This window comes from Otolemur garnettii, unplaced genomic scaffold, assembly GCF_000181295.1.
Source record: "Otolemur garnettii isolate 467f Iridium unplaced genomic scaffold, OtoGar3 scaffold00003, whole genome shotgun sequence".
Lineage (NCBI taxonomy): Eukaryota > Metazoa > Chordata > Mammalia > Primates > Galagidae > Otolemur > Otolemur garnettii.
Genome location: NW_003852398.1, coordinates 48,148,127 through 48,159,723, shown reverse-complemented (window position 1 = coordinate 48,159,723; position 11,597 = coordinate 48,148,127). Strand labels below are relative to the sequence as shown.

General features: G+C 38.6%; 1 protein-coding gene and 1 pseudogene across 2 annotated transcripts in view; one reads left to right on the top strand and one right to left on the bottom strand.

Moving 5' to 3' along the window:
* The window catches only part of LMNB1 (lamin B1), a 57,436-nt gene that overhangs the window by 23,066 nt on the left and 22,773 nt on the right, over positions 1-11,597 (top strand). The window contains exons 2-5 of the mRNA XM_003782231.2: positions 5,227-5,383; positions 6,006-6,131; positions 9,765-9,935; positions 11,353-11,478. Of these exons, the coding sequence (XP_003782279.1) occupies positions 5,227-5,383; positions 6,006-6,131; positions 9,765-9,935; positions 11,353-11,478 (580 nt within the window). The remainder of the gene's footprint in view (positions 1-5,226; positions 5,384-6,005; positions 6,132-9,764; positions 9,936-11,352; positions 11,479-11,597) is intronic.
* Positions 6,228-6,650, bottom strand: LOC100965242 (annotated as a pseudogene). The gene has a single exon (XR_152821.2). The product of XR_152821.2 is annotated as a 40S ribosomal protein S26-like (transcript).

Sequence of the window (11,597 nt, the reverse complement as noted above, 5' to 3'; positions counted from 1 at the left end):
GTGTGCATATTTTTAGCATTAGATTCATATGTTGAATTTGAATGAAGACATAGTAAGATCTCTTTGTCTGGAGGTAGAAATAGTTTAATCAGGCAGGTCCATACCACCAAACAAATACAGCCAGGAAATGTGGTCACAGTAAAATGTGTACTGACACCTAAAATCATAGCCTCCTAATAATTTTGTATTTCTGTATTAATTGCTCTGTTCTAGGGTATTGTCAGAAGTCACTCTGTGCTTGGGAGATAGCTGCAGCAATTCACGTGTGTGTGCTTTAGGAGGTCAGTTCTGCAGGTTTCTGTGCTGTGACCATGTGCTGATAATTACACTTGGACTTCACATATCATGTTAATGAATGAAACACAATAATATGGTTAGGAAATTATAACAAGATTATGTTCAGGATATTAACTCTCTGCATGGTCACCATATGTCTTTGGCCACTCATGTGGCTTATGAGACTCAGTGATTTATGGCTCTTAACTGAAGACCTGGGCATAATCTTGTGAATTTTTTTTCATGATTCATTCAGCCTAGGAAATTGGCAGGGAGCATGTCTAGGAATGTGAATTTTAGACATTATATTATTAGTAGAAGTGTCACAGTTATTTTTTTCGTCCTAGTAAAGATATGGTATTTTACATAGGATAAAAAACTAGAGAAGTTTTTTGGAGGGAGGTGTGTGGGGATTTCTTTTAGCATTTACCAAAATAGTCATTACCTTTAGGTTTTCTGTGCATAAGACACAGCAATCGGTCACAAGCCTTGCCCTCAAGAGCCGTCTGTCTCTGGAGTAGCTGAGCATACCCCCGTGCAGGGATGTTTGTGCTCAGTGTAATGCACATGCTTGTGGGCAAGGGGCAGAGGTCGTACTCAGTTCTCTTCCCTCTTTATTAGTTAGTTAACTTAGGAAGTATTGGCTTTTTTGCCATTAATGCTGGGGCTAAAGGAAGAAGACGAGAAATATGTGAACACAGAACATTTTGTTTGTGGAGCTGGAGGGCCTGGGATGTAAGGACAGTGGCGAGAGTTGTCTGCCCTGAGCTCCATTGCTGGTCCCTCCCCTCCTCTCCGTCCCTTTGCATCATTTTACTTAAGTGTCTGCAAGGTAAGCCTTGATGCCACCCTAGATGCTACGCTCATAAGTGTGGTGACACGAGCAGTGGAAGCACTGAGGGTCCAGAGAATGGAAGAAACATCTCTGGTCATCCTCCCTGCCTAGGACCCTGTCTTATTTATCTTTCTGTCTCTGGTGGCACACAGTATTCAGGAGTGTTTACTGGATTAAGTAAATAGGTCTCAAAGCTAAGGATCTATACTGAGCCCTACTCCAGTCTCTAGACTTGCCATTGTATTTGGGTGTAAATGTTACTATACATTGTTTGGGATAGAAAAAGCCAAAGTGTGTTCCCAACCTCTGACCAGAAGAGACTCTGAATTACTCTGCACCAAGGATGTTGGCTGCTGCAGTGCCTGCTGTCCTGTGTGTGGGCTGAGGTGGCTTGCATAGGCACTGTAGGGCAGATCGGGATTGACCGTTTGGGCCTTGGAAAAAGTTTGGTCCTTTATAACCAGTGGCCCGCTACTTCACTCATCTGCTGGTGGATTTTAGGCAAAAATGAAATTTTAATATACTGCTCTAAACTTAGTATTTAGCTTGTCTGCTGTGGTATCCTTCTTTCTCTCATTTTTTATTTTATTTTTTTAGAGACAGAGTCTCACTTTGTCGCCCTCAGTAGAGTGCTGTAGCATCACAGGTCACAGCAACCTCCAGCTCTTGGGCTTAGGTGATTCTTTTGCCTCAGCCTCCCAAGTAGCTGAAACTACAGGCGTCCACCACAATGCCCAGCTATTTTTTTTGTAGCAGTTTGGCTGGGGCTGGGTTTGAACCTGCCACTCTCCATATATGGGGCTGGGGCCTTACTCACTGAGCCACAGGTGCCCCCCTCTCATTTTTTAAACCCAAAAGTTTTATAGGACATCTACTCTGTATCAGGTATTGGCCAGCCACTGAGAATATGAAGGTAAAGTCATTTTGCTCACAGTCCAATGTAGGAAATATAGAATTGTAAATCCAGAAAAGAAGATACCCTCATGTACTGTAGGAGAATTATGTACAAAGTGCTAGTGGAAACCAAAGGTAAATGATGTTTTCTGCTAGGAACAGTGAAGCAGGAACGTTTTACCATTTTGGTTTTAGTTGTAAATGAGCGTATGAATTAGGAGTTACATGGAGTTAGGAATTAGAATAGATGGCATGGAGTGAGGGGAGGGAGGTCCAAGGCCCAGAAGCTCTTCAGGGCCTAGACCTGACGGGCTTTCCTGGTGGCCGTGCATGCCAAGGATCTTGCATCGTCCTCAAGGATCAGAAGTTTTCAAACCGTTACGCAGAAAACTGGAACTGTTGGGACGAGGACTGATGAGACACAAGACTCAGGCTCTCTTCAGTCTCAGCGGCTCCACGCATAAACACAAAACAAAACATGCTTTTTAAAGGAATATGCTATAGGAAGCTATTGAAGATTTTATTAGATTTGTACTTTTTTTAAGTAATAAATCTTAAGCCAGTGGTTGTTTTGGGGGGCATGTGGTCTTTCATTAGGTTATCTACTTGGTTTGGTTTTTACTTACCACGTCCCACCTTCTGACAATTTACTAGTTCTAAGTCTCCACTATCATCTGATTCAAGGTGATTTGTATAGCTCCGATTTTGAATGAAGAGAAGTCTGATTGGTTGCTGGTCAGACAAATGATTGGCTTCCACAGAGTCAGGTATTCACCTCCTGTCATTTTGGATCCAGTATATAAGTAGATCTCTTCCAGGAGTTGTGGTTGGGAGTAGTTCCTTAAGACAAAGATATAGGTTAGATTAGGCTGGTGCTCATGTCTTTGGCAGGAATCACTCTTGCCCTTGGGTATTCTTCAAAATGATCCGCGTGTGTGTGTGTGTTTGTATGTGTATGATTTTTTTTTTCCCAGATGGAAGTTTAAGGGAAGATTAACTTCATTAATTTCTTTTAGAGAGAGAATCTTTCACTTGTCATTCTACTTTCCTGGTTTATTAGAACTTTCTAACCATGTACATGTTTTTAAAGCCTGTCAATAATGACTTTCTGGGAAATGAAATTAATGGACTTTTTTACATGCTTCTCTAATAGAGAGGGGAAAAAACATGTAAATTTTAAAAAGTAGGTAAATAAGAAGCTGCCATTGCCTTTCTTTTTTTTTTTTTTTTTTTTTGGCTGAGGCTGGATTTGAACGCGCCACCTCCGGCATATGGGGCCAGCGCCCTACCCCTTTGAGCCACAGGCACCACCCATCCATTACCTTTCTTTTCTTTTGAGCCAGGATATAAAGGCTAGCTTTTCTGTGTAATTTTGGGCACATTTAGCACTTCTGATTTGTTTAGTAAGGTGAAAGTTACAGCTTTAAGAAAGAATTTATAAGAGAACAATTGAGGTTTTCACAGAATAACAGCGTTTTACATGACTTAAGAACTTGACTCAAAAGAGACAGTACCAGCCTGTACCATTGGATGGCTCAAGGTACCACAAAAAATTAGCATATTTTAGTCCACCATTCCTTAGTTTGTTTGGTCTTGATTTTTGTGGAAAAAACGGCCCATATTCTAGTCATCTAAGTGTATGGCCTGAGATCAATTTTTGGCTTCTTATATTTTCTATGCTCTCTAAGACATACAGTATCAAGTTTTGAGCTTTGTACAAATCCATGAAGTCAAACACACAAGGTGATAGTGTATACAGTATACCAGTTTCACGGGCTAATGCCTTCAGTTGCTTGTAAAATGGGCGTGTTTTATGCAGTGTCCTTCTTGGCGGGTCATTTTGGTGCTTGGAAGGCACAGGTTCTTTCTTCTCTCATGAGACATCACATTGGAAAGTGCTACATTATGATTTGAGATTTAAAATTAGTGTTATAGTGGATGTTTTTGTAATTTTAAGTAATTAATTTTGAGCGGGTACCTTTTATAAGTATTGCTTAATACTTTGAAATCATAAAAAAAAAAAGAAATCATAATGTATCCTAGCCCAACTCTGGATTTTTTATAGTGGGATGAGACAGTGGCTTTCTTCACAGGTATCAGTTCTGTTTCTTTGGAGATTCACGTATATGAACTAGGTGTTTTGGCTGTAAATTATGACTATATGGGTTTGTTTTTTTTTTTAAGCAGTTGATTTGATTTTTTCCCCTCCTCCTAATCTTTAGTTAAAGCCTGCCATCTTGTGGTTTTAAGAAAAATAGGATTTAAGAAACATTAGTGTAATAGGACTGTTGAACTTTTATATATATAGTTGATTTATGATACTAAGAGGAGTAAAAAAGTGAATACTGTTAAATCTTCTCTTTGTAGTTGCTTATTATTTGGCCAGTTTTTGTTTTATTTTAATTTCATAAGATTATTTCACAGTTTTTATTAACTAACAATTCTTTTTAAAGCCGTCTTCCAATATCAGTAGAAGTACTCTACTGCAATGGCTGTTTTAATTAAGAAAAGTTACTGAGAATTTTCATATTATTAGGTCTTTTCTTGTATAACTGATGATAACAGAATTATGTTGACTAGAAAAACACTGTCCTTTATAAAAGGTTATATTCTACTGTACAGAATATATCCTTTAATTTTAGAAGTCTATTTCATAAAAGTGATATTTAGACAAAAAGAAACCTCAAATTGAACCTTAGGGGGTTTTGTAGCTAATTGTATAAACTGAAATAATTAATTTTTCTGCAGAATATTCAGGAGGCCCTTATTTGTTGTTGGGAAAATCTGAAATCACCCCATATAGAAATGAAGGTATTTGTGGGTCAGTTTGTTCTTATTAATATCAAAAACGTTTCAGTATGATATATTATTAAGTTATAAAATCATTAAAATATTTTCATTCTTACTTAATCTCATTTCATACCTTAAGTCTCCTGTGTATCTTGGTTTATGATATGCATTATATTTAAAAGTAATAAATTTTAATTTCTTCCCAAATATCTTTTCTTAGCTTACCTCCTTGGCCTGGAGTCATAAGTGTGACATTGAAAGAGAATGTTGTTCCCCAACAAAAACTCTAACTCTAAATTGTAACTCCAATTTAGTACCTGATGGCAGCCCTATTTAAACAGCTTGTTTTGCTTCTCCCCTAAGCAGGGAGAGAGAAGACCTCAAGTCCAGGGTATAATTTGATGCCTTGTGCTTTTTCGAATGTATTACAGTTACGCTAAGAAAGAATCTGATCTTAATGGAGCCCAGATCAAGCTTCGAGAATATGAAGCAGCACTGAATTCCAAAGATGCAGCTCTTGCTACTGCACTTGGTGACAAAAAAAGTTTGGAGGGAGATTTGGAGGATCTGAAGGATCAGATTGCCCAGGTAAGATCAACTCTGTCCTTGAACCTACCTGGTAGGTTAATTGCCCCATCTGTCTTAAGCCAGAGTTTGTACTTTTGAAATTTTATTTGATTTTTTAACTTTTTTGGGTGCTTATTATCAGTATTGTTATTTGTTTTGGGGGATTCATTGAGGGAAATTTTTTTTTTTAATTCTTTCCTTTTTGGGGGTCTCTAACATACAAAGCATCGTCCCCTCACTCGTTGCAGCTGGATTATGCAGACCTAGGTAGGCACTGCCCTTCTTCCTTGCTCATTTTGTCCTTTCTTCTCAAAGCCCATTTCATTAGTGCACCGAAATAGGAAATAGGTAGGAAAAGAGATGCTATAATGTTGCTCTGCACACAGGAGGAGATGGAAGTGGCCCCTAAAAGAACTGGTTCGATTTTGGAAATGGGAGTGATAGATAGGTCTGTTCTCTTTCCTGCCACCCATTACCAATTTGACAGGTTATTTGGTTCTGTGATAAACATTAAGACCAAGTAATCAGACCTTGATAAATGTATAGAATTGTAACACTTGATTTTATTGGAGTCATAGGTATCTGAAATTTATTACTAATTGATTGCCATGTAATTTTTGTCATATTTTTTCCTTTGTAATAGTTGGAAGCCTCCTTAGCTGCTGCCAAAAAACAGTTAGCAGATGAAACTTTACTTAAAGTGGATTTGGAGAACCGTTGTCAGAGCCTTACTGAGGACTTAGAATTTCGTAAAAATATGTATGAAGAGGTAACTATGTATAATTTTACTTTTTAAAGGAATGAACGGGTGGTTCTAGAAAAGGCTTCATGATAGCTATATATGTAATTAATATATATATATATAAAGTATAATTTCCATTTTATTTTTTCCCAAAGGATAGTTATTCTTCAGTCCTCAAGAACTCACCTCCTTACATGGGCTTTGGTGGAGGTCGTGGGGCAGCACCCGCGGGTCTAAATCTGGGTGGAGGTGTTCGGTCCTTGCAGGCTTCCCAGGAGTGGTTCCTGACTACCTCGCTGTGACTAGCAAAACTCACACAGTAATGTAGCTTCACATAGAGCTTGGAAAGCACATAGGTGTGGAAGACGCTTAGATGCTTCAGAAATGTCTCATATAGCTGCGGCTTCCACTACGTTCCAAGTGACGAACTTCTTTATAGCTTTGTCTTTGGGAATGCATCGGGCACAGTTTGTGCACCGAATAAATAGGTTGCACATGGCCACAGCCCTTTTTGGCACGACCATTGTTCCTTCTTTTCTTTGTCATCTTTGAAGCAAGGATGCGAAAGAGCTGTAATTAATATTTTACTTGTGATTTCTTTCCCACAAAAGTGTATCAGATAAGGAGACAATGTAATGTTTGGGAATGGGGAGACATTTTATAGGTAGATTATTCAAGGTACTGCTTGATGCTAAAAAGCTGCATCTAAGAACTCAAGCCGTAATTATAAACAGAGATATGATCAGATATTTTCACCTGACTTACAAGGCATGGCCACAGCAGCTAATTACTATCAACATGCTTGAGCATTTCTATTACTTATCTATTGCTGTGTAATACATTACTCCAAAATTTAGCAACCTGATATCACAGAACTTTATTATCCCTAGTTTCTGAAGGTCAGGAACCTGAGAGCTGCTTAGCAGTGTGGTTCTGCTTCCAGGTCTCAGGACGTTGCAGTCAAGCTTTTAACCTGGCTGGAGGAGCAGCTTCTGAGCCCATTCAGGGAACTATTGGTAGGAAGTGTTATTTCCTCACCCCAGTGTCTCCTTCATAGGGCTGCTCGTGATATGGTTCCCCGCCAAGAGCAAGTGCAGAGAGAGAGTGACTGAGACAGTAGTCATGTTAAAGCCTATCGTAGAGCTTGTAGGTGTATGCCATCACTCTGCTTTCTCCTATGGGTCATACAGAGCGAGGTGATGAACTATGGGAGTGGATTAGAGTACAGAGGGGCAGCAACCATTTAGGGCCATCTGGAAGTCTGGCTCCTCAGCACTTACAGGTGTACGTGTAAATTTTTAAATAGCATATTTATAAGCCTCAACTACTGTAGTCAAGGGGGCAGTGGCACAACTGTTGCCAGACAGAAATCATAAAATTGAAGAAAGCAGCATGTGTATATTGTGGAAATTGAAGAGGGTTGGAATTAACCCAAGCTGTAATGTTGTGGTTAATGTTTTCATAAGTAGGATCATTTTGAAAACAGTAACTAACAGTGGTTTTAAAATAAGAATTATTTCAATTAAGACACCTTTTAATTGGAGGAAAAGTAATTTAACAGAAGTCTGATCACTTTTATAGCAGTGCTTTGACCCAGCTGTTGGGGCATCATGCTTGGGTAAGCAGTCAGACCTTCTTTAGTCACTTTCTTATTTAAAATAAAATATACTGCTATGTTCCTGCAAGACATGGTGAGGATCAAAGTGGAATATGTATGAAAACTCTTTGTATATTCTGTATACTACCAAAGTGTTGTCTTACAAAATTGTTATTAAGTACTGCTTTATAAAGCAGATATTTTTATACGAAGTTGACTCCTATTTTTGTTGTGTTAAAATTCTTCCTTATCTATTATTACTTAATTTTAGTTTTGTCCGTAGACAACCAGGAGTGTGGCATTTTTTTCTTTGTAAGGTCACTGGTTCTGTGTAAAATAATAAATGAGAAATGGCATCAGTAAAAAGTAACTTAATATTTTTAGAGCATGTGGGCAGCATCTTTGAATTTTGAGTTTTACCTTTCGAGAATGGATTTTAAAATATTTCCCTTAAGGTTTTTTTTTTAAAAATACATTGAGGATGTACTCTCCTCAGTAAATACAGAGGATGCCCAATATATATATATACACATTTTAAAGAAAGGGAAAATTGTAATATTCAAGTCATGTTTGACTTCTGTAATTACAAGAGGTGCTCGCTCATTGTGGCTTGTGTTCATCTTTTATTATCGGTGTAAGTCGCATTGAGCACCTTTTGTAATTGCAGAAGTTAACCATGACTTGAGTATTACACTTTTAACAGTTTTTCTTTTCTTAAAATGTGTATACGTTTTTTTGGCATCCTCTGTGTAACTAACTGCCTTACTAGGAATGGTTAAGGAGGAGAGAAAAAGGAAGCAGAGAAAGATGGATGGAGAAAGGGCAAACTATTAGTAGGAGCTCAGTCTTTGTTGAATTAAACCTTTTGTATTTTTGTGGTTTTAGTTGTTTGCATCCTGGAATAGGTGTGAGCCCTAGGAGGCTGATAGCAGTACTGGAATTTGAACCCTGGTTTTCTGATTCTTCCTGGTGCATCTTGCGCAATAGTTAAGTTGAGGAAATGCACAGAAAAATTCATATACTCAAATACACAAACAGCAACCTCAGTGAGTTATATCTCCCTCTTGTGGCTTCTTCAGTTACTGTCATTAAAGACAGATCTGTTGTATTTTCATAGCTAAAAGTTTGTTCTTAGCTATATTCTCCATTCCAGTTTTAGACAGTTCCTTGAAACAGTAGAAGATCTTAACTACTGTTTCTATTCTTTAATAGTGAATTTGTCACATGTACTTGTGTTAGTCAAGTAGTATTGGTGATAAGATCCTATGTCACTTGATATTGACAGTCTTAAGCTGTCGCCCCGGGTAGAGTGCTGTGCTGTCACAGCTCACAGCAACCTCCAACTCATGGGCTTAAGCAATTCTTCTACCTCAGCCACCCAAATAGCTGGGACTACAGGCACCTGCCGCAGCGCCCGGCTATTTTTTGGTTGTGGTTGTCATTGTTGTTTGGCAGGCCTGCGCTGAATTTGAACTCGCTAGCTCCAGTGTATGTGGCTGGCACCTTAGCTGAGCTACAGGTGCTGCCTTAATACCAGTTTTTAAAAGAAGTCATGTAAATTAGCTTGCCCTGTCTATTAATATGTCTTAGAAAATAGTTTGTATGTAAATCTTCATTTGAATTTGTCCTGACTATTAAGTTTAACTTCCCATGTGTGTTTTTCTTCAGAGGTGTCCTTACCAGTTATCTTACCAGTGAAACTATTCAGAAAAATAATTAGTTTAGTGTTTAGTATGCTTAACTATTTACTCATCTATAATTTTCAGTACTTTAGTAAATCATCCAGGCCATTCCTTGCTTTCAAAGAAATAAAGAGTTACATTTCTGAGAAGAAAGATCAAATTCCTAGGGCTTGAAATGCTACCGTTTTTCTCATTAGTTCCATCTGAAAAATTGTATCAAATGAAAACTAAGAGCAAAAAAGTATCTGTTCATATGTCTGCCCTAGAACAAAGATGAGTTCAGGTGTAAAATGTCAGGTGGCCCCGATGTCACATAGACTTGTACTGGCACAACCTTGGAAGTGACTTGACTTTATGTCTTGCCTTTTTTTATTCCCCCAGGAGATTAATGAAACCAGAAGGAAGCATGAAACGCGCTTGGTAGAGGTGGATTCTGGGCGTCAGATTGAGTACGAGTACAAGCTGGCTCAGGCTCTTCATGAGATGAGGGAGCAACACGATGCCCAAGTGAGGCTGTACAAGGAAGAGCTGGAGCAGACCTACCATGCCAAAGTGAGCACTCCCTTTGCAGGACTCGGGCACTCAGAATTAGTGCTTCACAGTCACCGGGAAGAGCATGACTTGACGTTTGCCTTCTCATTTTCTTAAATAATTCCCCTTGCCTTCATGAATATGTGGAAAATAGATTTTTCTTGGAAGTAGAGCTTTTTATAAACTAGGTATTATAAAAATGATTAGAAGAAAGTATGCTTATTCCAGTTTTATTAGAGGTAAGCGCTTATCTTTCTGTCCCCTTGGTCATTCGTGTCCCGTTATAGTAGTCAAACCCAAGCACCCAGATGCTCTCCTTCCAGTAACAGGTATGGTGATGCTGTTCTCCACATCCAGCTAGCAGCAAATTGAATGTCAGGCTGCTTCTAGTTTTGACCTCATGTCACCATTGTACATAGATTGTGACCACCACAGCAAGGCCAAATGGAAAATCCCTGTATTTCTTCCTCTGTTAACTATTATTTATTTTAAAAAATGTTGTAGAAACTTCCCACTTATATTAACAGACCATGCAAAAATATATAAAATCATCACTTAGTATAGGCTTGTGTGGCAAATGATTTTTTACCCCATCCATGTGTTAAATATTATATGATTCGATTGAAAAGAGTTACTAATACAGACCTAGGAGATTAGCGTCATGTTATTGTGTGGTCTTAAACTACTTATGTTACTTTTTATCCATTTCATGAAGCTGTAATTGCTAGTGTAAGTGAGAGATCTTATACACAGTACATCAGTTGTCTAACACGCATTCGGTGCGAAGCATCGAGCTAGAAGAGCTAGACAGTGAAGGAGCTCAAGTTAGGATCAGTCAGTCACACACAGGCCCCAGAGGGGACCAGGGAGGGGACATACACACGTGTTCCAGACACACACACAATACAGCATCAGGGCCATTTGGAGGAACCGCACATTGTTTTTACCTGAGGGGCTGTTTTTGCTTCTGAAAGAAAGTGTTTCTATCTGGTTTGAAATTATCTATAAGTTTGTATTTTCTGCTTTTATTGCTTTATATCCTTTATTGGATTTTTTGGGTTAAGGATATGGGACGTTCATATTCCTACAAACATCACCATAGTTAAGTTGCTGTTTGTTTTGTGGCCCAGGCTTAATAGAAGTGTTATGTTAGGTATTAAAGTATTAATGGATAAAATGTTAAAGTAATAAGCTTGGGATAAAGACCCAGGCATATTAGCATTATCACAACTCATTTTAGGAAGTGAGTCTTCAAGTCAAGTAGACTTGAGGTCATTCAGACCATGTCCACACACTTCATGATGCTTTTCCTGTGTTGCATCAACCACTTACCAGCAGGGCTTATGTTTCAAATACCTGTAGGTGAATCATGCTTCCTTATTTGTTAGTTCTAATTGACGAGACTCTAGACGAGACTATGATTTGCTGTTTCTTTTAGCTTGAGAATGCCAGACTGTCCTCAGAGATGAATACTTCTACTGTCAACAGTGCCAGGGAAGAACTGATGGAAAGTCGTATGAGAATTGAGAGCCTTTCATCTCAGCTTTCTAATCTACAGAAAGAGGTAAGCATCTTTGCCTGAGAAGGTGAACTTGAAGGTCCCACAACCACGAGAGTCTCCCTGCTCTGTTCTTCCTAATGTCACTGTTCTGTTTGTGACAGATAAGAGCATAATATGCTCTT